This window comes from Elgaria multicarinata, chromosome 15, assembly GCF_023053635.1.
Source record: "Elgaria multicarinata webbii isolate HBS135686 ecotype San Diego chromosome 15, rElgMul1.1.pri, whole genome shotgun sequence".
Lineage (NCBI taxonomy): Eukaryota > Metazoa > Chordata > Lepidosauria > Squamata > Anguidae > Elgaria > Elgaria multicarinata.
In genome coordinates, this window is record NC_086185.1 from 7,695,077 (window position 1) to 7,722,130 (window position 27,054).

The 27,054-nt window shown below is 42.1% G+C and overlaps 1 protein-coding gene across 3 annotated transcripts in view; it reads right to left on the minus strand.

Moving 5' to 3' along the window:
• TMEM164 (transmembrane protein 164) overlaps nucleotides 1-24,313 on the minus strand; it is a 37,159-nt gene extending 12,846 nt beyond the window's left edge. For all 3 annotated transcript variants that reach the window (XR_010026153.1, XM_063141598.1, XM_063141599.1), the window contains exons 1-4: nucleotides 24,243-24,313; nucleotides 21,865-22,430; nucleotides 14,103-14,152; nucleotides 10,792-10,858 (exon numbers count right to left, since the gene is read on the minus strand). Coding sequence is in view for 2 of the 3 variants with exons in the window: in XM_063141598.1 (XP_062997668.1) it covers nucleotides 10,792-10,858; nucleotides 14,103-14,152; nucleotides 21,865-22,314 (567 nt within the window). In the remaining variant the exon portion in view is untranslated. The remainder of the gene's footprint in view (nucleotides 1-10,791; nucleotides 10,859-14,102; nucleotides 14,153-21,864; nucleotides 22,431-24,242) is intronic.
• Nucleotides 24,314-27,054: the final 2,741 nt, after the last annotated feature.

Genomic DNA, 27,054 nt, shown 5'->3' on the forward strand with positions numbered 1-27,054 from the left:
ATGAAGAACCAGGAAGCCCCTGCAACTTCAAGGACAGTGCAGCCTCCACAACCCTTTTATATTTCCGTGGCCCCTTTGTACATGACAAGTATGAAGAGGATTACTGTTAGTGACCAAAACGGAAGCGATAAACTCGAGATTCGTTGGGAATTATTTAACAATCATAGGAACATAGGAAGCTGCCTCATACCAAATCAAACCACCTAGTCTACTGTATTTGGCTGGTGGTGGCTTTCCAAGGTTTCAAGCAGCAATTTTCCAGCCCTACCTGGAGATGCCAGGGATCAAACCCAGGACCATCTGCATGCAAATCAGGAGCTCTCCCTCTAAGCCACGTTCTCTCCCTAAATCATTCTGCACCCAAATGGTTTCAGCTCTTCAGCCCCAGGAATCCAAAGGTCTTTGCTTCAAGAAAACCTCAGCATTGTGCAATAAGATTTGGATCAAACCAGTCTTGCTTTTAATCACTCGCCTGGTCACCATAGGCGACCAGTTAGCCAGGCAAACAAGCAAGATGTCAGAGGAGGCCTAGAGCTCTCCATCCTTCCTTCACTAGCCTTTATTTCTAACATGCAAAAAAAAATTACTAGCCTGCTTTCTACTCATAAGAAGGACTAACAAAAGAGGAACAGAGTGCTCCATTCCTCTTCCACCAGTGCTCTTTATAAAGTAAAAAGCAGGCTAGTAAACATTTTTGCAGCTTTGTAACTTTTCTGGATTTATTTACAAGGCTGGTTAAAGTGTAAACACCTTTTTCATGGACAACTCAAGCATTCAATTTAAGATTCTCCTTGGAGGTCCAGGTGTCCCAACTGGAGTTGAAGTGGGCGGTTTCTGAGGACAGGGCCATCTTCATGGTGGCACCAAAGGTATAGAATTCCCTCCTTAGGGAGCGCAGGTTAAACTAAAGGCAACCCGTCACCAACAAGACTAGGTCTCCTGCTATTAGTCCAGACTAGCAAGCAAGCCTGATCCACAGCCTTTCATAGTGGTCAGGGACTATCCCCTGTTCTGTCTCTGGCTTATTGGAATAAAGAGGATGAGAGACCTCCCTGCAGCTCTCTTATTTGGTGGGTTGCAACTTGACATCCCTCAAGCTTTGAAATTTTGCCACTGCTATTTTTTTTCCATGAAAAGAAATCCACTTATTTATTCATTACATTTATACACCGCCCCATAGCTGAAGCTCTCTGGGCAGTTTATAAAGACTTAGAAATGCATAGTTTCATAAAATTAATTAGTGACATAATATAATGCAAATTAGGTTGGACAACTCTTTATCAAGGAGATCAGCTTTGCTTTTTCAAAGTTAGCCACACACACCTTGACTCTAAAACCTCCATGTTGCCTGGGAAGGCTGCATCAGCCAAGAAGAGCAAGTTGTAATTAGTACTTTCTGACCCCCCCAACTTAATTAAAATAACTAGGAGTGGCCCTCACTAGTATGCAAGGGTATGTATGATAACTTCTGGAGCATGCAAATACCTCTCCAATTACTTACTCTCTTACTTAATCAAGCTGCCCAAGGAACATCCGGAATTGGCTAACCCAAAGCTCTGATAAGGTTTTATAAATATTTATCTACATTCTTTATAACTTTATCTATATTCTTCTAATGTATTTTATTGTATCAAATTTTCTTGGTATCTGACAACAGTACATTTATTCACTCAACTAACCAACATAGTTTAGGGTAGTAGATTTTTTTCTGGGAAATGTTCCTAAATTAAAAAAAAATTCCAGAAAATGTACATCGGTGCCCTCAGGCACCCTGTGGATTCAAATCCTGACAATGGAGAAGGTAAAGCATTTGAGACAATTCAGTCCCCAAAGGCTGGCAGGCTTGAAGGCAAATTCATACAATTATAATCAGGTGCATATTTGCACAATTAAGAGCTTGTGAGAGCCACATAACATCTGGGAAGCCACATAATTATTGTGACAGTAGCTAGTGCACGATGTATTTCTATTTACAGAAATTGCTGCTGTGTCTGCTATACAAGGTCCCCCATCAATTATCATTCATATGCTTACTGGTTGTCACTGGGGAATAGAAATTGCTCCGAAGTGAGCAGATTGTGACTCAGAGCTTCGATTTACAGATCAACCAGGCTAAATTTATCCCTTAAAAAAATATTTTTTTAAAAAAGATTGAACAGGTTCAGCAGAGTGTAGACTGAACTCCCAACAATTATGCAGTCAGTAAGACATACTATGTGCATACTATTTATTCATTCATTTAGAATATTTTAGACCATTTTAAACAGCAAAAACGCTGGTAAAATGGTTTCCAAGATGAAAAATACAAATATTCTTCAAATAATTATTAAAAACACAAGAGATCATTTTAAAACCAAGTCAGAGAGAAAGGCTGAAGTTGTTTGCATTTGCTGTAGAAGGTGGCATAACCTGGAAACAGCTTTTATATGGAGTTTGATGCCAATACAAGACTACTTATGGTTGTTCAATGATCTGGTTTGGATGAAATATTAAACTGTAGTTTGTAGTGTTGTGTGCATGAGCCTCAAACGTCAAACCATTTTTTTTTATCTTCACAATGAAGCTGCATATCTACTTTAGTCAACCCTTGATGAACCTTGCATGCAAGATGTTTCTAAAATGTGGTTTTCCAAAGAGTTTCAGATAAAAGAACAAAACACAAGCTATTCATTTCTGCCAGGGTGCTCCTGCTGTCATCAAAATATTTGTCGGTTATACAACCGCCACACAAAGAACACTTCTGTAGACAAGCCTATTGCGACACCATGTAGAACCAAAATGGTATGAAAATGGTCTGTTCCAGAGCTTGGCTAGTCAAACAAGTACGTTTCCTGGTACATTATCACATCACTGGCATCCCTTCTAAACAAAGTAATTAAAATATAAAGGGACAACACCCACTGTAGAATCTAGTTGAGTCAAAAAGGAAGAACGCCATATCAAGAGAATTAAAACATTGCTACACAAAAATGATTTAACACCTAACAGCAGCGTTACATTTATTTAACATTGGCATCACACCACTGAAGGATGCACTTCATAAAATTCCAATTTAAGAACAAGCACTGGGTCCACAGAAAAGGGTAACAACTCAAATTCCTATGCTTGTCTACTCAGACATAAACCCCACTGAGTTCAATGGGACTTACTCCCAGGTCACATAAAAAGCAAATGTAGCTGTTTCAGGCAAAAGAAAAATGCTAAAATCCATATCAAGACAATAACTTTATTGTTAAAGGTCACAAAATCCTATGCAAGCTTTCGAGCTCTTCAGAACTCTTCATCAAGCAATATAGTAAACTAAGAATAAATGAGCCAGGGACGGGGAAAGTTGCTGAGATTCAATTCATGAAGTCTTTATTTGGTTACAGTTTGGATGGAAAAGTGGGAATGAGAGGCAGATCTCCAAGTAAGAACATGCACAGACTGTCCTGATTCAGATGTTACAGAGAAATAGAGCTGGATGTCGTCAGCACACTGATAACCGCTTTCAACAGCTTCATACAGCTATTAAATAACATTGGGGACAAGATGGTGCCCTGTGATATCCCATAGTTCAGCTGCCATGAAGCTGAAGTGCAATCACCCAATGCTATTCTCTGGAACTGACCCAAAAAGTAGGACACAAGCCACTGTAAAACAATACCTCCAACTCCCAAAGGCGGTCCAGGAAGATACCACAGTCAACGGTATCGTAGGCCACAGAGAGATCAAGAAGAAGTAACAGGGTCACACTCCCACTGTCTCTCTCCTGAAAAAGGTCTTCCATCAGGGCGACCAAAGCCAATTCCATCCCAAAACCAGGCCTGAATTGCCAGGTCTGGTTACTGAAAATTCCCCCAGACCATTCAGGGATCGCTCGGATTCTGTAAGTCTCCAGGGTGCACAATGTTGCATGTACATGACCTCCGTAATCTGTCCACACCAGTAAGGTATGTCATCATTATTATCCCCATGCAACTGATTGGGAGGGGAGCACATGGGCTGAGAGAGTTAACTGAAGAGGCAAGATTTGAACAGGGGACTTCCCAGCTCATATTTTTAACAGCCAACAATGCTATTATAAGACAGCCAGTTGCTCAAAGAAGCAAACAAGGTAAGATAGAAGCAATCTAGCTGATTATGTTAAGTAAATGTATGGTATGGTATGCATGATGTTGACTCCATGGCGTGGAGTCCATTTTCTATGCCAGAATATCAAGCAGCAAGAGTAGCCTAGGGTTACTGCCCTCCAACATTAGCAATGGCAACCTCACAAATAAAACATGCTATTTACTTATGCACCAACAGACAATAGTATGAAAGAGGATCATAAATTTCTTGAAAATTCTAGCTTATCAGTAACGAGTGGTGCACACTGCCCTATCACTCCCACCCAGCTCCTCCTGCTCTGGTAAGTTAGCATAAACTTACTAGTTACACAATACTGCACTACTGGAAAAGGAAGTAAGTTGCATGAGTGGCTCAACAGAGACCAAGGAGGAAGCAGAGAGCATGGCTCGAGAGATACTTCTGACAATTACGGAACAACACTGGGTGGGTGCTGTTGCGCTCATGTCCTGTTTGCGGGCTTCTCCGAAGCATCTATTAGGGAAGATTGAGAAACCAGATGCTGGACTAGATAGACCTGTGGTCTGATGCAGCACTATTCTTATGTTTTAAATTCCAAGACCTGCTGAGCTTAATAGTCACAGCAAAGCCCACAAAATTGGCTTGGGGGGGGGCCTTTAGGGGCTACATTCCAGTGGTGTGTGTGGCCAGAGGCAAAAGGGGTATAACCAAAAGGGAGCACCAAAATGCCAACATATTTTAGCTTAACGTTCTTTTACTGCCAGTAACTAAGCCTTCGAAGAGGGATTTCAGCCTTTTAAAATGAGGAAAAAATGCACAAAAGTCAAGAACGCACAAAGCCACCAACCCACCTGGTTTATTGCATATCAGAAATCACCCTATGAAGCAACGCCACCATATGGAACATTTCCCAACCTCTGATCCATAAAATGACAGTCTCTGGCAAAGATGTGGGAAACTCATTCATTAGTAGTGAAGGGAAAACTGACCTTATTTCTTGGAAGTCCAACCTATGCTGTCTATTGCTGACAGGATCCACAGGTCCATGTTTCTATTTTAGAAGATCATCATTTGCCCAAGAGGGTGGTGGATGTTTCTTAGAATGACTTAAAAAAAGGTAGCGGAGCACAGCAAACCAGTGCCAAAGCCTTATCCTGCCATATCCTCTGTCCCAGAGGAGTTAATTGTGCCAGGATCTAAGTTTAGCAGCCACGATCTGGTATACAGACAAGATACACAGGCAGTTAACAATTTTACAAAAGCTACCAATGTTTCTAGACTGAACAGTCTAGGGCACCAACAGGTAAAACCTCACCTTCCAAAAGTTTTTAACTATGACTACCATAATAACTGGCCATTGGCTCTACCTGCTTGAGCTTGTGGGAGTTAAGAGTCAGAATGAAAGTTGAGAGTATAGCAAAATTGTAAGGTATACAATAAAGAATCTCCAGCGGAACCATGTGGTTTTCTCTTTTTAAAAGAAAAGGACAAGTTTTCCTCTCTCCTGTGCTATTTTTCTTTCTTTCTTCCATTTTAGTGGAAGACAGCATTAAGAACATTAGAAGAGCCATGCTAGTCCAGCACTCTGATCACACAGTGGCCAACCAGCCATCGGCATTAGCAATACACCTGCATCAAGAGTCACTGTAATCATGCTTGAAACCAGAATTCACAATTCTGTATGGACATAATGCTCCGTCACGGTTAACATGAAAAGGGATGGATGAGAAATTTGAGGGGGGGAGAAGAGAAAGAATGAGCACACATGGAGCGCTCTCAAATTGTATTGGGAATCTGTCCTAGGCTTCTATCATAGAGGACCTGTTCAGACAGAGGCCGTATCTACACCTGCCTTATCCCCCAGGATCGTCCCAGGATCATCCCTGTGCATGCGAATGACACATAGAGGATCGCGGGAGCAGGCAGGGATGATCGCTCCATTTTCCTGGGATAATCCTTAGGTATAGAAAGGGCCAGAGAATCACAATGCTGACGCTTCCTGAGCTTCTATGTGACTAAGCAGCAGGCCAGGCATCGAAGCGCTGGGAGTGGCACTCGGTAGATCTTAGCATTGTAAAGGTCAATGAGCAGATTGTGAAATTGAATACAGGAAGTTTTTTTCTGTTTCAACATCATGAGGTTTCAAAGGACACCTTGTTTATGTCAATCTGTTCGGTGGCTTCCAAGCTTTTAAACAAAAGCAGAGAAATTATCCCTACTGTTTATAAAGAAAGATTTGATGTTGTTTATGTTAGAAGTTCTTGAATTGAGTTTTGTAATTAAGACAGATGGCACTTAATACACTCACTTCCACAAGATGTGGCAATTTCCCCCTCTGCCCTAATTAAAATGATCCAACAGGAAAAGAAGGATTAGTAAGAAAGGCAGATTAAGCTTGTACTTTATTTGATCAGCTTTGTGAAGTTTAGGCATTTAAATTAACCAGACAGAACTTTTCAAGGAGAAAACTATCTACGACTCATATTTACTTGTTTTCCTTCTACATCTCTCTATTCAAATGAATTTTAAAAGCTTGGAATGCAGTTCAAGCAGATGCCATACATTATAGAATTAGCTTGGTTTTATTCCTCTGCTTTAAATTCAAAGCACAAGTCTATTTATAGCTCACCATGCCAAACAAATGATATCCCATTTGAATTCAATGTTTCTCCAGCAGAAGCTTTACTAGAGGCAAGTAAACAAATACTGTGGAAGAGTGCAGGATGCCACCACCTGCAGTGATAGTTTCCCTCTAGAAGTGATGTGGCTGTTAAGCAGAAAGGGCAGCTTCTGGGCGAACCTGACTGAGCTCAGGATGACATAGCTATTGCTGCCTCATTCTTGCCCCAGGGTCAGAACAGAGAGGCTTGAGCACAAAGCAGAATCAGATGTCTCTCCGATAAGGACTGGAGAGGCTACATGGGAGAAATGTGGCACAATCTGCCAGTTAAGATACACACCTGGTGCCCTTCCTGACACAGGTGGCTTTGGGCTAGCAGGTGCCAAATGAAATCCCTCAGCATTCCAAGGAAACTGCTAAACATATCTAAAACCTCTCGTTCTTCCACTAGCCCTTCCTTTCTCCAAAAGCCAGCCCAAACAGGAAGTGTGTACAAAGAGGGTGCTCCACATCAGGGGGCAATCACCAGATACACAACCTAACATTTATGATGAGGCACACGCAGAAGGTAAGATCAGCGTGATAATTTAGAGTTTTAATCATTTAAGAGGCACACAGGCATGGTAATTCTTCCTATTCGTATTCTATATGGCAATTTTTACATAAGGTCACAATCACTCTTCTGTGAACAAAATGACAACAGGGCAATTACTGACATCAGAGCCAAAGTACACGTTACATTTAATGTGGCCCGTGTTGTTGGTTACGGCTGTTTGGGAAGTTGTTATTAGGATCACAGCATGTGGGGTGTAGGCTTATCCCATCCCTTCCCTCCCCAGCCATGATTCCCTACCTGAACTCTAGTAATAGGAGCCTTTTTACTAAGCCCCACAGCCACATGTGGGAGGATTTTGGAAGGAGTTGCAGCAAGAGAGGGAAAGGATAAACCTCACCTCCCCATAGCAATCTCCCCACAACCACCATCAGTGGCTGTAATTAGAGCAAATATCCACGGCTAAATGCCAAGTGTAATGTGTAGTTTGCCTGTCAGACAAGTCAAAATACTAGAACCCAATTGGGTCATCCTATGAAGCTGATTGGTGGGAGATTCAGGACAAATAAAAGGAAGGACTTCTTCACACACCGCATAGTTAAATTATGGAACTTACTACCACAAGATGTAGTGACGGCCACCAATTTGGATAGCTTTTAAAGGGGGGGGGTGGTTAAATTCCTGGAGGCGAAGGCTATCCACGGCTACTAGCCCTTATGGTTGTGTCCTATTCTCCAGTATTCGAGGCAGTGAGTCTGTGTGCACCAGTTGCTGGAGAACATGGGTGGAAGGGTGCTGTTGCACCATGCCCTGGTTTGTTGATCCCTGGCCAATGGCTGTTTGGCCACTGTGTGAACAGAGTGCTGGACTAGATGGACCCTTGGTCTGATCCAGCATAGCACGTCTTATGTTCATATCTGACTTTACTTTTCTGGATGTTACTAATGAGATTGCCAGGCTTGCAAAGGCAGCAGTCAGTTAAATGGCTTTGCAATGATATGTCTCACTGTAGCTCCTCTCAGCTAAAGCCATGATAATCTTGGTAATGAAGGTAATGATTAAACTGGTCTTAATCAACCCAGCTGCTGATTTTTAGGAGAACATCTTGTTAAAACTCTGTGCAGTGGAGGAAGAACTGAAGCATCAACGATAAGCAAAATTAGATTTGATTATAGGTTAACTGTTTTTTCCCTTCAAATCACTGTCAGCAGAGAACAATGCTGATAGAAATGATGGGCATCTCTCATTCTAACATATTATTTAAATGGTGGGAATTAAGATGAAAGGGACAGCTTCCCTATTACTAACTCTCTCTATAAAAAGAGTCTAAATGTACTTCCTCTCAAACCAAATAAGCCAAATTAACTTTTAAACAACAGCCCATTTAAAGTCTGATGAGTTCTTCAACAAAACACATTTCTGTGTAGGAAACAACATGCAACTACCATGAATACAGTTCACATGCAAAGATCAGATAGGTGTGAAGGATACATGTTCTGTGACGCTGTTTCAGCTACAGTTACTGCAAATGACTATCTTGTTATTCCTAAAACAGAGTAAAGACTCAGGCCCTGACTTCAGGTGTTCAATCATAAAATGGGTGGACATGGCTAGTTGCAAAGGACAAATAACCTGACTAGATTTTTTTGTGGCAAATGAAGAAGAAGAAGAAGAAGAAGAAGAAGAAGAAGAAGAAGAAGAAGAAGAAGAAGAAGAAGAAGAAGAAGCAGCAGCAGCAGCAGCAGCTGCAACAGCAGCTAGAGGCTCCTACTTCACTTTAAAGAAATCCCACCTGCCAATAAGTATATTTCAAAAAATAAGAATTGGGAGGCATAAAGTCTCCCAGGGGCATGAAGAACGGTGTTTGGAGGCACACTGGTGCCAGCGAGTACCACATTGCCTACTCCTGGCTACCCACACACCAAGAGAAATCAGATGGATACTAGGGTATAAAGAGTCCAAATGGAAGGGAGAAAAGGGTGCAGCCAGTGAATGAAGGATATATTTTCATCTTTATGGAGGACAAGCACACAGGAGAAGTAAAGAGCAGGAAGGGGCTTAGGGAGGGAGAACCAACATTTATGGGAAGTTGTTACCCACATGTAATTCATTTCTGTGTAAGAGTTGTATCAAAATTGAAGGTGTCTCACAGATGCCACCAAGAGCATCAAGTCAGGCACAAGCGCTTTCTCTCTTTCTCAGTAAAACTTTAGAGTAAGGAGGCTTGTTCCACTGCTACTCAGTATGCTCTACCCATGTTCTAGCCTTCAGGAGAGTGTGTCAGAGCCAGAGGGGACCATCAGGGTGCACTGCAAAGGCACCAGCAAAAAAAAAATTAAAAAGGGGGGGGGGAGAAAATACGATTGGCTGCAAGTATTATTCATGAATACCCTTTAAATACACATACCCCTAAGAAACACGTGTGTCCTGATTGGCTCAAAGGAGTCAACCAGAACAAAATTGAGGGAATCAGGCAGAGTGCTCTGCCCAGCTTAAATGTTTGGGAGAAATCCTGAGCGTGCCCAGTGAGGAGAGCCAAGAGATATGAGGCACGGCAGACAAAGAAAGTCACCCCACAGACAAGAGGAAACACTGTGGCCAGAACTAGGAACACGTGGAGTAAGTTGAGACTAAGAGCCAGAACAGAGATTATTTTAAATCCATGTTTAAATCCAGTGGCATCTTTTTTCATTTTTATTCTAGGGTAGGCACAGAGGTCCCAATGGAAATCTTAAAAGCCTCCCTACCCACCACTCTAGGATTCCAATCCAGATTGGATGTCCCGAACTACTCTGGAGTAAAATGAGGAAAAGATGTAGCAGCTAGATGCAGACTTAAAATAATGTCTGCCTTGGTCCCATGAGCAATTTAAGCAGCTAAGAGCTGAAGGTCTCAGCTATACAACGAAGTTGTCTTGCTTGGGGAGGAAGGGGTGCTCTCTGGGGGTATGCAAGAGAATGTGGGGGCTGCCAGGGGGGAGGATGCCTCCCACCCTTAATGATAAATTGCTCCTGGATCAGTTACACAATTCCATCTTAACCTTGAGTCAATAAGCAACCCATGTTGGCATTCATAAGTGTGCATTTGTGCACTAAATTAATCTATACACATCCAATTCTTGCAATTTTCTTTTTTCACATTTACCTGAAAATTTGATCCGTTCATGACAACGTAATGTGTTTTGAATTGGAGGTCTTAGAACATATGCTTTCCAAAGAAGATTCTAGTCAAATAGTGTGGTGTTCTCTCACCACACTACTCTCTTCAGGTAGTGAAATAATATAACCATGCTTAATTATCGTTAAATTGGGCTTGAATTGTTACATGATTAAAGTCCTCACTTGTAAAGAAGAGATTAGCATAAATAACATTTTACTGTGTGGTCAAAGATCGCTACATTTTGTAACAATGCATGTTTCTGAATTTGTATAGCCTAATCATATCATACATACACTCCTATCCAGGGAAAGATAAACACTGTGGAGGTAACATCTCTATCGAAAGAACGTGAGAGTCAAGTAGGAAGAGGCAAACTTGGTTTACTCACCAGCCGAGTGTTAACCACAGGAAACAGCAATGCCAAGAGTGCCCCATTCAGCATATGCATCTGCAACCTAACAAGAGAAATGTACTGGGTCAGTTTTACGATGCAGGAACATCCATTTTATGTGGTCAGAACTTCACAGGGCTGGTTCTGATACAAAGATAAACCACAGCATAGCATGATGAGAATAAGCCTAGGTGCTCTCGCCCTCTCTCTCCAGCACAGCCATAAGGAGAAGTTTGGAAGCTTTTATTTCTGATTTTGAATAATCATGGGGGGTTTTTTGTATCATTTGAATCTTTATTCTTAATTGTAGTTAGTGGAAATAAGTTGTCTTCAAACTATGATTTATGAAGCTGGCTTGTTTACACTAATCATTTAAGATCAACCACAGTTTAGGGGTCAGATGGCAAGCTAAACTGTAATAAATCTAAAATGTGGGCAGGGGAGAGCATGCAACCCTGAGGCTCACTGCAGCTCTTCCTTGTAATAGCAAAATATGGCTTAATAGTATGTGCAAATTGACTCACTGTGAAACATCTGCAAAAAATAAATACATTTGGTAAGCTCAGATGGTTTCAGCTGGTCAATTATTTTCCAGAATGGAAATTTTCCATTACTATACTTTTCTGCAGACATTTTTTTTTATTTCTAAAAAACTGCATTGTTTGTAAAATAAAAAAAAAACTTACATGCTGAATGAATGTAAAATTAGTTAAGCTAGGCAGTTTCAAAACTGTAATTAACTTAGGAAATATATGTATCATACACAACTCTTCAGCGTACACTAAAATTACATTAGCAGTTTTCATTGCCTACTTTTTTACTTACAAGTTAAACAATTTAAGTGTATTTTGCCAAGTTATTACATTTTAAATATTCACAAGTATTCCAATAAAATACTTATCAAGTAAAGTTTTCAATTACTTTCAATGTAACATTTAAACTGAATTACATGTAAATTGTTTTCCCCCCTAATTGATTATTTTATTTGAACTACTTCTGGTTATTGGAGAAACTTTAGAAATATTTCTAATCTGGATTTTATTTTCCATATTCAACATTTTCTGGAAAACCCACATCAATGGAGCTGGTGAAGCCAAATTAACAGTGTAATTATATGCATGAACTCAGAACTAAGCCCTACTGAGTTTAATAGGGCCTACTCCCAAATAAAAATGTATAGGATTGCAGCCAGAGTGAGAATTTAAAAGTGAATAGCTGGCTTGCATACCATCTTTAAAACAGATACACATATATGTAATGTCCATGGGGCTGTTGGTTTTAATCCTGGACTTCTGTGGGAAAATGGATATTTTATTGAGGGAATTTCTGCCCCACCTTGCACTAGTGGGCTCAAAGTGGTTTATAACAACACCCAAAGTAACCAGGCAAAACAACAGAATGGATATGTAGGTCCAAAGCTCAGTAGGAGAGCATCTGCTTCGCTCACCTATGGTCCCAGGGCAGGAAAAGCTCCTACCTGACACCCTAGAGAGCCACTGCCAGCCAGTGTCAACAATGCTGGGCTAAATGGACCAATGATCTGACACTGCATAAGGCAGCACCCAGTGTGCTGTCCATCCACATGCAGGTTTGTTTGTTTTTAAGTCACTTTTTGAAGTTCATCGTACACATTTATGCAGAGGCAAATCAATGTAAATTTTCTCATCCTTCCCAGAAAAGGAGTTCCTGGAAATCCTCAACAACTAGATTTGCGCCTATGACTTCAGGTATTGAAATCTTCTTTCGAAACATGAAGAAAACAAACCACACAAACCAGGTTTGCTTAGTAAAACAGGCATCTGATTGGCACACAGCAGGTTTGACTCACTCCCATGTTTGAACTCTGCTTCACCATCTGCTGCCAGTCACCCATGCATGTACGGACTTTTAAGTCGTCAGGCCACACAATTTTCTCCTTACATCACTGGACAATCATAGCACATGTCATAATAATGACTAATTATTGAAGCACAAAATCTAGAGCAAAAACTTCATCCATTCACATGACTGGAGGGAGCATCACATGTTCTAGGCTTGGTTGGCAAGAGTTCAAGGAAGTAGCCAAGGAAGTAGCCGAATTATATACTACAAGAAATTATACCCACGGCAGATTCAGGGGACAAGAATACTTCTTAGTATAAATTTACATGGTCTCACTGGGATACCAATATAGGAGATTGTTGTGGCTATGAGTTTATATACTACCCAGATTAATGTAAAATCAAGGATTTTAAAGATGTGTTGATTCCTGCACTAATGTTGTTCCCTGCCTGGATCCAAAGGGAGAGGTGGGTAAGAAATAAATAAATAAATAAATAAATTATTATTATTATTATTATTATTATTATTATTATTATTATTATTATTATTATAATAATAATATAAGTAGATTGACTGCATTCTGTTCAGCATTATTACCCTTGCCGGCCATGGGCTGTCATGATGTTGAAACCTGACAAGGGTGGCTGGCTGGCTGGTTTACAAAGGCATGGGTTTCAAGACGTTTTGAAAAGCACCCCGGCCACCCATTCTTGCTGAGTTCAGACGTTACGACAACTCTTGCCTAGCAAGGGTAATGTTAATAAGGCGAACAGCACACACTGTTTTTATTTATTTATTACATTTCTATACCGCCCAATAGCCGGAGCTCTCTGAGAGGTTCACAAAATAAGCTACAGTGGCTTATTTTCCCTCCGTGATCAACATCATGAATCTGCTGTGTCCCACCAAACAGGGAGGCACAATTGATGGTGACAAGAGACAAGGCCTTCTCAGTGACTGCACCAATATTGTGAAATACCTTAATCTAGGAAGTGCAGGTTGCCCCCTCTCTGGATGTCTTTCACTAGTTGAAGACATTTCTATCCAGCAGGCTTTGTATTGTTTGAAGGTTCTTTTATCTATTGCCTCTATATTTTATTGTTTTTTGTGTGTTTTTACTTCATGTATGGTTTTATATTGTATTGTGATTTTCAAATATTGTAAGCTGCTCCATGTGGTGCATGGGCAACAAAAGGGCAGGATGGATAAATGGATAGATAGGTAGATATAGTTTAAGCACAACTTCTTTTGTTAACACAAATAAAAGAAACAATGTTCATTTAGTATCTGAGAAGATCTCAGAGAAACCCCGCTATAGAGACTCAGGTTTAACACTAAAATCTGATTAGAAGAGTTCCAAACTCATGCTAATGATTATTCTGCAATAAATGTACTAAAGAGCATTGACAAGCAGCAAGCTTTTGTTAACACAAGTAATGCGAACTATTTATTTATTCATTTACATCATTTGTAGAAGTCATTATTACCTGAAGAGAATCATTGCAAAATGGCATGGTGGACAGGCCAGCAGAAAAATCTAGAATATTAAAAGTAAAGAAAAAAAATAGTCACCAGTTTATTCATTTTAAACATCTCCAACAGCTTTCACCACATGTTTCAAAGCAAGAGAAAGCGTCTTATCAGGTATTCAAACAAGAGTAACTATTCAGCTCTGATTTCCCTCAATATCTTTCTCCTTAGGTTTACTGTGTTTATCATGTGCCTGCCATGATACACCTGGTATCAAAGTTTCATTTGCACTGCAAATCAGTTTCATCAGTTGGAACTTAATTTCTTACACAAATGGCCTGTCTGGAGCACTGATTACAACAGTCTACTAAGAGCTACTTTTAAAAGCAAACACTTTATACTACTATTAATATAGCTCTTGCACAAGCATAAATAGAGTCAGAATAAAGGCGTGGTCACATAAAGCACAACACAGAACAATATCAGGATTCATAAGGGGGGGAGGGGAATCTTTCCATCTCTGAATCTGTCCCGGGCCTTCGCTTCTCGAATAACATCTAGTTTTGTTATCTGTAACAAGATGCCAACAGACATGAGGATTAGGTATCTCAGTCCCCTTAACTGACAAAACAGATTACAGTCTCAGCATTAGATCCCATAAATCACTTGGCATGTTAATTTTAACAGCAGTCATACTCCACAAATGTTATCTGTCAGAGCTGTAAACATGATCCAGGGCCACAGCAGATTGGCTTAATTAAGCTCAGTGTAATTATGACAGCAGGAACTCTAGTAATTCCCAAGGAAATACAGTCACCTTAACACATGTGGTCTGCTAATGACAAAACAAAATAATGTGCGTTTAGTCAGCTGTGCAGGACATTTCTCAGCTTCAGTGAAGTTCACTCAAGCCCTTGTATTATGCTTGGGCAAACTCTCCCACACTTCCTTCAGGAACGATCCAGTTTCCCCCCAAAAAATTTGGAAAGATGTTGAGATGATTTTTCAAGCTAATCCAAGGCTATCCCTGAAGCACACTTCTCCCTCTCTTTACTCAACAGGTTGGCAGTGGCAAGATGCGGGACGGGAAGAGATCTGTGAACGTACTACCAACCCAAATGGCCACTGTGGCTTCCTGCTGGTGCCCTGCCGCTGGGATCTGGAGAAGGCAGGCAGGATTTCAAGAGCTTGTAAAGCTTACCTTTTAGGTGGCGACAGAGTTTTACAAGCCTGGCTTGGGAGAACTTTGCTGACATCGCTAGTTAGAAATGCTCTCTGAAGTGAAAAAGTTCACAGAGTGTGCAAGTTGTATAGCACACAGACAACTAGTTGAGGGTGCCTGTGCCACACCTTTTGCCTGCCCAGCCTTCACCTACCATACCAAGGAGCTAGGTTTCTAGGGAAGGTGGGAAGGAAACTCTGCCTCCTCGAGGATGATCAACAGCAGACAGATCCCCTCCTTTCATCAGAACTCACTACCACAAATCACATCACCACTCTCATCAAAGCAGTGACAAGCCTCTGATGCTATGGCAACAACATCATTCTGTTTGCCCACCTAGAAAGCTATGGCTGTTCCCCTGGAGCATGCTTGTGCACCAAGGCTTAGAGGTGTTTTGCCAAATAGGTCTTCAGCCATTTTTCAGGGCAGGAAACCTCACTACTGTTTCCCCAACCAAAGAAACAAAGCAGCATGGCACAGCAGACATTAACAGGTACAGCGACCACAGCGCATTAACTTTAGAAAGCGACACAACAGCTTCTACGTGACAATCTAAACACATTGTGGTTATATCAGCAGTTATACTCTCTGTTTCCTAAATGGACCCATAATTATCAGCTTTAAATTAAGACTGCTATTTGCTCTAAACAAATTCAAGGCTCAAATCCATTTTCCTGTACCCTATTGTCAAGAGAGCATCCTAAATAGTACTTCTGATGTTTGCTTGTTCTTTTGGTGCAACTATAGTTCCAACAGGCCTCATATGGCCTCTTCAAGTGCTGACATCAATGTGGCCTCACTTTCCACCCATCTATTCTCAGTGTCCTCTGAAGCATTGACTCACAAAACCAGTATCTTCTGCATATTATTAAAAATGCATGTATAAAACCAAAGCTCAGGACTATTATGGCCCTCCAGATAATGTTCAACCAACTCCCAACATTCCTAACGAATGGCTATACAGAATGAGACCAATGGGAACTGGAGTCCCACAACACCTGATGGGCTTACAGGTTCCCCACCCCTGGAATATAAGAACTAGAATGATAATATTCTATTCACGCTGTTGAATATTTAATCAAAAAACATCTATAAGGCCAATTGCAAGTGCTATCGAGGCAATCAGGAAGTATTTTAGTGATGCTCTTTGTAGAGTCTGCTTTTCCTCTCCTGTTCAGAGGACACCTAACCCAACTGAACTCTTTCAGAGCACACTAATGTTCTAGAAATATGATCACTATAATGGATGTAATCCAACTCCCACTAAAGTAAATTAAAAGCTAATGGATGAACACAAACTCAATCAATGCAAGGGAAGTCCTCAGCAACTTTTAGAAGAGAGAAGTAACTGAAGAAAATCCATTAAAGTCACCAAAAGAAAAGGATGAAGAAAATACTTTTTGGGAGAAACGTGGCGTTGAGACACAAAAGTCACACCACTCCTGTTAAAAAGTTCTGAAAGCAACTTTGATTTACTGAAACAATCTAGGAGAACAGCAGATATAGGACAAGAAGTTAATAGGAAGATACTTCATGCTGGAAAGAATATTTTACCGATCCAACTGAGCCTTAAGTAAACTTATTTATCTACTTATTAAATTTATATACCGCCCCATAGCCAAAGCTCTCTGGGCGGTTTACAAAAGTTAAAAACAGTGAACATTAAAAAGTATACAAAATTTTAAACCATCAAAAATATAAAAACAACAGGACTACTAAGTTTGAAAAATAATTAAACACTTTGAAAACACATGCTTTTGACTAAGGGAGAAATGCATTTCATGGAAAAGGCCTTCTCCAATACCTGAACAAAGGTTATGGATTCTTGCAATACTTGAGAGTTCTGTTTATGCAAACTATTATTCTTTGCTTACATGTTTCCAAACTAGAACAACATGTGGGAGATGCTTCTATATAAAAATAGTAATCCTGCTCATTATGTATTCGCACACCAGCTGTTCTTGAACCTACAACAGAGGAAGCTAGTGTTCAACCTAATTTAGACTGATATTTAATGCAAGACATGCAAGATTGTACCTGTGAATAATCAATTTGTTAAAAAAAAAGCTAAGTAATGAAGCAGCACCCATCAATCATGTTCGAAAACTGGTGGACTGGAAGTAATAAGAATTTATTTTTAAACACTGTAGTAGAATAGAATTTGTTGGAACATATTATTATTTCTACAGCACCTACGGTGACTAGGTGCTTTAGACAAACAAGGGAAATGAATATGGAAGGAAAAAAATAGATGTGCCATACCTGTTTTAACATACCGCAGTGAAGTCGCAAGTCTGTAAGTAGGTATCTACACTAACTAAACAAATGAAAAGACATCTTTAGGAATAAAGCATCCCAAACACAGGTGCAGAACAGGAGAATGCTGGAGCCGGGGAAGGAGGATGTAATCAAGGGTTTATGGTGGTCAAGGGTACCAAAGGAACAAAGGAACAGTGACAAAGAAAAGAGCAGCTAGTTAAGTGGAAGCAAAAGAATGAAAACAATAGAATTCAAGGATGAAGGAGTGTCACAGGGTAGAAAGAAGAAAGAGGAGAGGAACGTGGTCAAGGAAGGACTTTTGGTGGCGATGTCTTGGTTTTGAATTCCCTGCCCAGGTGGATTCATCTGGCCCATTCACAGCACCTGTGTTTTTAAACTTGAATTTTTAAAGGCTGTGCTCTTTTATAAGACCATCAGTTCACGAATTTCCAGGAGTTTCATATCCCATCACCAGGCTGAAGCATTTTATCTCAAAGTAAACAGAGCAGTTCTAGCACTTTTCATCTCTTTCTGCAGGTCTTTTTTTTTGGGGGGGGGGTAAAGCTAATGGGTCTTAATTGTCCATTCAAGCTACTTTGCATTACAACAAGAATAGCTCACAATATATTGTTGGTAGAATAATCCATCCCCCGCCCACCCCCCCACCCACCCCCAGCTACTGTGAGGATTGCAGTTAAACTCAAAGGGAGCAAGGAAATCTGAAGGGGATGGCATATGATGTCACTGTCCCTGCCAATCAAAACATCCCAGCGTTTTGAACTTGGCTCCACTACACCACTGCCATCCAATAAAGGAGGCAGGTAAGCTTTTGTAAACTGGAAACAAAACTTGCAACAGCCATTCATGCTCTCATCACCTCTGGGCTCAACTACTGTAATGCTCTCTGTGTGGGGCTGCCTTCGAAATGCATTTGGAAAGTTCAGATAGCACAGAATACGGTCACCAAGTTGCTGGCAGGAGTTGGTCATTTGGTTCCTATCTGATCTACGTGGGATTTGTTTCTAGCTGAGAATTAGTGCTTTTAACCAATGTTGCTATCCACCCTGTTTGGCAAGCATGTAGCCTTGACATTCTATGATTCTACCTTAGACTACACTCTCTTTGTTCTCGGTATTCAATCCAGAGTCCAGTCGTTACACTGTTCCGTTTACAATATTGTCAAGGGCACCTGGTTGAGGAAACTGGATCCAGACCGCAAGCTCCTCAGGGCAGGGACCTGTCCTCTTGTACTCAGTTCGGCCCCATGCATACAAATGGTACTATATAAAACAAGATTCTTTGAAACCCTAAAAGCCTTGGGTCCGCTATATGCTGCCCTATGTACTCCATTTAACATGAGAGGTCTTCCTCCACGTGAATATGCAAAATGAGGCTCCATTAAGGCTTACTAGGAGCAGGACCTTTTCAACTGTGGTGCCAACTTTGTGAAATGCACTTCTCTGGGGAAGCCCACCAGGCTCAGACACTATTACAAAATTTCAGGCACCAGGCTATATCCTTGTTCTCTCAGATAACCTTTGGATTAAACTGAAATTATTTCTGGTTTTAGTTTGGGCCTGTTTTTGTTTTGGATTGCTGTGGTGGAAGTTTATCTTTTCTTATTCATTCCTGCTGACTTTTGTGGAAGTGCATTTTTCTACTGCTTTTAGCTTCTTCATTTTTAGTGGTTATTGGTCGTGTGTTCTTTACAAAATATGGCGGGAATATATGCTTTTAAAATTAAATTAAAAAAATGTGTTTTCAGGCACAATCCTATGCATCTTTAGACAGAAATAACTGTCTATACATCTATACTGGCTAGGAAATACTGAGAATTATAGGTTTTTTTTCTTCACAGTATTGCACCCTTATTCTTCTGTCTTGCACCAAATGTGCCACAAATGACTAACACGGGCATATGTGGGCAGGCAAGTTGATAACATTTTGAGGAGATGTTTGAAAGACCGCCTAAACAAGGGTCTGTATGAGAAAGATGTATGGGCTGAGCCGTGGGGTCATATGTTAAGTGAGCGTGTGTCTTACCCTTCTTACTAAAATTACAAGAATGGCCTGTAAGTATCTCTAGCTGTGGTTCGCAAGTCATCTAAGAGAATGTAACTCCATTAAAAAAATATCATCCCATCAACTGCCATGCTTGTGGCATCTTCTGTACCAATTTAACAATAGCTGAATGGATAAAAGACCGTGTGTGTGTGTGTGTGTGTGTGTGTGTGTGTGATGCAAACCCTTTCTACTGAAATCCAGTTTCAGTTCGGGTTACAGAACTAAACAATTCAATTTAATAAACTAGTCAAATTATGTGGTGAATTACCAGCCTAAGATTAGATTTCTAGCTCATGTGCAAAGCCATAAATATTAGGGATTCAAGCCCAGGAAGAGACAGCTGTAGTCCAACACACTCCTATATGGGAGTATGTCCTATTTATTTATTAAATTTATATACTGCCCCATAGCCGGAGCTCTCTGGGCAGTTTACAAAAGTTAAAACAGTGAACATTAAAAACTATACAAATTTAAAACCATCAAAAATATATTTAAAAAGTGTAAAACAGTATCCATTTTAAACAACGACAGTTCTGAGTCTAGCAGGGCTTACCTCGGAGTAGACATGCATAGGACCACACTATGATTTGTGAGGAAGAGGAATCCATGTTACTAGCTGACCAGCCCACATTTAGTAGCATTTGTAAGACATGTAGCCAAATCTTTAAATTTGTAATTTCTCAGCAATTTCTCAGCAACAATTTCTCAATGGGGCTGACTCTCAGGTAAGTGGATATAGGATTGCAGCTTTAGTGTCTTATAGACTCATAACTCCTGATGGCTATGTGCTACCTCCAATATCCAAGGCAGTAAGCCTGTATGCACAAATTGCCGGGGAACATGGGTGGGAGGGTGCTGTTGCATCGTGTCCTGCTTTGTTGGTTCCTGGCTAGTTGGCCAGTGTGTGAACAGAGTGCTGGACTAGATGGACCCTCAGCCTGATCCAGCAGGGCACTTCTTATAAGAACATAAGTGCCCTGATGCTGGATCAGACCAAGGATCCATCTAGTCCAGCACTCTGTTCACACAGTGGCCAACCAGCCATCGGCCAGGGATGGTGCAACACGTCCTGCTTGTTCTTATATTTCCAAAAGGTAACATTTCTATGTAACCAAATATCTTTTGCATGAAGGCACAGTTCTAACCTCAGTCAGCTGCCCTGTCACCAATGTAAGACTAAAACCAAATGCAAACAGTTTAGCATTACAGCTTCTCATACACGTCTTTCCCCTCATTCTGTTTGCTTTTAAACATCCAGCCTGAGAAACAGTTTCTATGGTACTTCAAAAAGCTGAATCACCACATTGTGAACTTTGGTTGGCCCTAATCGAAAGTATTTTACCTCCACTGTGGACTGTATTCCTAGCTGGAAATCAGAAACCGAAGGTCTACCGATAGAATACAAAAGTATTGGAATAACATACTCCCTTGCTTAAAATAATATTGCTACTTGGAAACTGCATTTTAAAAAACAGGAAGAACTAAACCTGCTGTTTTCTTTCTTCTCAAATTGTTTAGTCTGTACACAAACGAAAATTCTTACTGGCTTTAACTATTAACATGCTCTTTTTAACGTATGAAAGCCAAAACATCAAATTTAGAAATAAGGGATGAATTTATGCATAGGTTTATGAAGTGGATGTGCAATTACTTCACCATAAGTACAACTCAACCTTGTTTACTTATCAACAGCTGCAAATGAACTGTATTTTTTTTAATAACAGTAATATAACAACTTAACCACATGGTGTAATCCAGAAATGCTCATACCAATTTAACTGGGGGTGAACCAGTCCTGAGGTTCTTCATGAAAAAGCTAAACCTTCTGCCTGTTTAGAACCAAGCGCTGGGAGGTCCTCTGACTCTAGACTTGTGATCTTTTTGAAAACAAGAAAACGTTTCTTTTTAATTCTTCAATGCCTTTTTAATGCATGCCGTTATTATACTTTATTTTGCATTTTTTAAATAACAAGATGGATGTTTTGCTGAAGGGAAGTACAAATGTCTTTTAAATGGATGGATAAATAAATAAATTGTTTTTAAAAGCAGGATAGTTGAAAGGAGTCCTTTCCCAAAATAAGACAAGCTCCTATTCTGGCATGAATGCCCATTACACCAGCCGCTCTTAAGCCCCGGAGAACATAGTTGGCAGACCTAGAGATATTTTATGTCCACTGCAGATGGACAAAGGGATCCAATCCTAGGTGGTAATTATTTGCGACAGTATTCCTTACCTGCATGATGGTGACCACATGGCACGGGTTCAGCAAGTAGATGACCGTCCTGGAAGCAAATTTGAATCCTACTTCCAATCCAAAAGTGAGGCAGAAGAATACCAGCAACAGGTTTTTCCCTAAGCTTTCCTCCTTGAGCCGCGATTGAGCGAGCAGTTCTCCTGTCTCTCTGAAGTGGGATCGCCTGATCTTCTGCAGAGACACCACAATCTCCAGAATTCCCACACATAAGAAAACCACGCTCTCCAACAGGCGCTGCTGCCACGGCAGGAAGGCCGCGCACTCAGGACCTCCGTTGCCTTCGAAGCCGGGGTCCACGCCACCATATATCCAGTCCAAAAGATTGGAGAAGCTGTAGCGCTCCATGGCCAAGTGCTGCTCCTCTGTGTTCTGGTGCACGTGGGAGCTGGAAGAAATCAAAGCTACTCTGCTGTCTGGGTGACGAAACATGAAATGCAAGGGAATCCTTTTCAGCAGGTTTACTCCTCCCCTCTTCAGAGAGGGAAACGGGACACCTGACCCTCAATTCTCATTTCACGTGTTCTCAGATGGGAATCCAAGGAAACCTGGAGAGAGAAATGACACAGCTTGGTATTGCATCAGAAAAACAGGGTAAGAATGGATGTGAAGAAGGCTTGAGCAATAAGCTCCATCAGCTGTACTTCCTTTACAATAATAATAATAATAACATTTATTATTTATTAATTACATTTCTATACCGCCCAATAGCCGGAACTCTCTGGGCGTTTCACAAAAACAAAAAATATATTTATTTATTTGTTACCCGCCTCTCCCTCTGGATCAAGGTGGGGTACAACACAAATAAAAACACCATAAAATACATAAAACTAATTCAAACCAATGCATCATTAAAAGCAGCACACCATTAAAAAGGCATCTTAACATTCAGCTGGGTAGGTCTGCCGGAAGAGATCAGACTAACCTCCAAACCAGCACCAAGTACATGTGTGTGAATGTCTCTGCGTGTACAGATTGGATGTGGGTAGTTACAATGTGTCTAACACACCCTTTCCCCAACCCAGTGCCCCTTCAGATGTACTGGACTACAACTCTATCTGTACACTGCCTTGAGATCCTTGTGATATAGGGCAAGATATAAATGTTTAAATAAATAAACTCCCATAACTCCCCCAATCAGCAATGCTGGGAGTTGTAGTCCGACACGTCTGCAGGGGCACCAGGTTGGGGGGGGATGTTTGAGGTTCTAAAAAAAAACCCAGCTACCTGACAGTACTCTTGGGTGGATATGCATATATAAATATACAAAATAATAATCACACACACACAGAACCTTTAAGGACACATGTAATCTGCTCATTAATTATTAATTAATCATTAATTAATATTAATAAATATTAATATTAATTAATGGATTTCTGCATTGAGCAGGGGGTTGGACTCGATGGCCTTATAGGTCTATTCTGACTCTATACTGTTTAGCTTCACCCTACCCAGTGCCTGTTTACACTTCCCTGTGCCTGTTTGCATTCTTTCCCTCCTTATTGTTTACTACAACTTTATTAGATTGTAAGCCTATGCGGCAGGGTCTTGCTATTTACTGTGTAATCTGTACAGCACCATGTACATTGATGGTGCTATATAAATAAATAATAATAATAATAATGATTCTATGATATTTATTCCCAGCATGTTTAGACTTAGAAGGGTTGCTGTCTGAAGCTCTCTTGAGTAGTTCATTAAACTTAAAAACCACCAAATACACTTGCGTGTTTCGTTTTTTTACTACAACAACAACAAATTTTATTGCAGCCAATAAGTTAGTAGAAAAGGCCTGAAGCGTTCATCTTAGCTATTAAAAAGACATGCAGTCATGGAGGATCTCACAGAAATGGCCAAATTTAAAAAAATTGGGCCGCTTTCACACCCGCCAAGACGCTGCCGCCGCTGCCCTGGTGGTAGCTGGAACTCCTCCACAACAACCCTGTGGAGTAGGACCGCCCTCAAGAGCCCCCGCCCCAAAAGACGAGGGAAGCGGGGAAGGAGGGGGGGAAGGAGAGAGAAGAGAAACGAGGCCGATCTGTTCCATTTATTTCCCCTTCACGGGCGGGGGCGGAGGCGGCCACCACGCTTCGCCTCCCCCCGCCTCGAGGCCCCCTCAGGGCAGGGCCCGCGAGTCAGGCTGAGTCCCGACGACGCGGTTGTTCCCCATTCTGCTCCTATTACCCCCCCCCAGTTGATTAGCGTGTCGTCCGAAGTCAGTCAGAGCAGAAGCCTCCGCCGCCTCCCCCCTCAGAGAGGGACCCGCGCCTTCCTCCTCCTTTCCCGCCCTCAGCTTCCTCCCCTCGTCGTCGTCGTCGTCCTTCTCCTCAGGCGCCCTTTCTTTCCCCTTCTGTTACCTCATGGCGAGGCGGGAAGGCGCAGGGAAGCGGCCGAGGCCTTGGCAGGCGGCGCATGAGGAAGCCCCGCGGCCACGCTCCGGCCCGGGGGGGGGGAGGAGGCGGAGGCGGAGGCGGAGGCGGCGACTCGCTCGCTCCCTCCTCGGGTGCAGCCGGGGACGCAACAGTGGCCGCCGCCGCCGCCCGCTCCTTCGCGGCCGCCACGCCGCCGCCAGCCCAGCAGCATCGCCAACGCCGCCGCCGCCGCCGCCCCGCCGGGCTGGATTCAGGCCGAAGCGCGGATGGCGCGCCGGGGATTGGCTGCGCGGGGCTGCCCGCTCCGCCTCTCGGAAGGCGGCTCCGGAGGGGCGAGGGGGCCTCGCCTCTGCCCGGCTCTCCGCTTCCACACGCACACGCGCACCCTCCGACGCGCATTTCCAGGCTTCCCCCTGCCAGGCCGAGGCGCAGGCGGGGAGAGGCCGCGTTTTGGCTGCGCGCGGCCCGGGGCTCCTCCACGCCCCGCGCGTCTTCCCGCTAGCTTTCTGCGCGCAAGGATGAGCGGCGGGCACGCCGGTTTCCAAAGCTTTGCACTCTAAGGCGCTTGCCTAGTTCTTCCCTGACCCTGATGTCAGAATATTTGCATGCAGGAAGCTAGCAGGTCAGGGAGAAGGGTTCTGGCCTATGGCTCTTACCTAGTTCTGCCCTGACCCTGATGTCAGAATCTTTGCATGCAGGAAGCTAGCAGGTCAGGGAGAAGGGTTCTGGCCTATGGCTCTTACCTAGTTCCCCCCCTCCGGATATCAGAATCCTTGCATGCAGGAAGCTAGCAGGTCAGGGAGAAGGGTTCCTGCCTATGGCTCCTACCTAGTTCCCCCCCTCCGGATATCAGAATCCTTGCATGCAGGAAGCTAGCAGGTCAGGGAGAAGGGTTCTGGCCTATGGCTCTTACCTAGTTCTTCCCTGCTCCTGATGTCAGAATCTTTGCATGCAGGAAGCTAGCAGGTCAGGGAGAAGGGTTCTGGCCTATGGCTCTTACCTAGTTCTTCCCTGACCCTGATGTCAGAATCTTTGCATGCAGGAAGCTAGCAGGTCAGGGAGAAGGGTTCTGGCCTATGGCTCTTACCTAGTTCTTCCCTGCTCCTGATGTCAGAATCTTTGCATGCAGGAAGCTAGCAGGTCAGGGAGAAGGGTTCTGGCCTATGGCTCCTACCTAGTTCCCCCCCTCCGGATATCAGAATCCTTGCATGCAGAAAGCTAACAGGTCAGGGAGAAGGGTTCTAACCTATGGCTCCTACCTAGGGTTCCCCAAGGCTGCTGATACCTCCCCCTTCTACATTGGTAAGAATCCAAATGCAGAGAATTGGTTTGCTACAAGTATGTAGGATAGATAATGGGGAAATCCGATGTATGCAGCCCTGAACTCCATGGAAAAAGGTCAGGGTACAAATGTAATGATTAATAACTGTAAGCATCATAATTAATGTCAATTGAAATATACGAGGACAGCTGTCTCAGTTGGAGGAGTAACGTCCAGAATATCCTATCTTTGAAATTAGAAACTTTTTCCAATTAAACCGTGGTTTTATCCTGGTTGTGCTTTTTCTACTGTATTTTGTATTTGTGCTTTTAACCTGTTGATTGTTTTATTATGGTTTTAATTTTTGTGAACTGCCCAGAGAGCTTCGGCTATTGGGCGGTATAAAAATGTAATAAATAAATAAATAAATAAATAATGACTATATGACTTTTCTCCATGAACCTTCCAGTTGCAAAATTAAATTGCATGCTTAAGTTTGAACATGTACTTTATGGAGGGTGTGTCTGGGCTTGGAGTCTGAAATTGCATTACCCAACCCCTGAAGTGTCATAGCATATCTAACTGTTGAGCTGTAAGGGACAGGCTGCTGCACTCCTCTCCCTGTATTTATTTATTTATTACATATTTATACCGCCCAATAGCCAAAGCTCTCTGGGCGGTTCACAAACGTTAAAACCATAATAAAATAACCAACAGGTTAAAAACACAAATACAAAATACAGTATCAAAAGCACAACCAGGATAAAACCATGCAGCAAAATTGATATAAGATTAAAATACAGAGTTAGAACTGTAAAAGTTAAATTTAAGTTAACATTAAGTGTTAAAATACTGAGAAAATAAAATGGTCTTCAGCTAGCGACGAAAAGAGTACAGTGTAGGCGCCAGGCGGACCTCTCTGGGGAGCTTGTTCCACAACCGGGGTGCCACAGCGGAGAAAGCCCTCCTAGTAGCCACCTGCCTCATTTCCTTTGGCAGGGGCTCATGGAAAAGGACCCCTGTGGATGATCTTAAGGTCCGGGCAGGTACATATGGAGGAGGCATTCCTTCAAATAACCTGGCCCCAAACCGTTTAGGGCTTTGAATGTCAATATCAGCACTTTGAATCGGGCCTGGACCTGGACTGGCAGCCAATGAAGTTGTAAAAAGAGTGGCGTAACGTGATTTCGCCGGCCAGTCCCTGTTAGTAAACGGGCTGCCCTGTTTTGCACCAGCTGAAGTTTCCGGACCGTTTTCAAAGGCAGCCCCACGTATAACGCATTGCAGTAATCCAAACAAGAGGTTATCAGAGCATGGATAACTGTAGCTAGGCTATCTCTGTCCAGATAAGGGCGTGCTTCCAGTTGGATAAAACCTGGTCAAAAGGCATTGTGCACCTTTTCCATCTTTCTCTCCTTAACAGATACTTTTCTGGTTAGAAAAAAAGATGGAAGTAACTGGACGATTTCAAATGGAATTCACCAATGTCTTGGACCCCCCATAAAATTCTGTGTTGAAGGCAGGGTATGTAGTGGA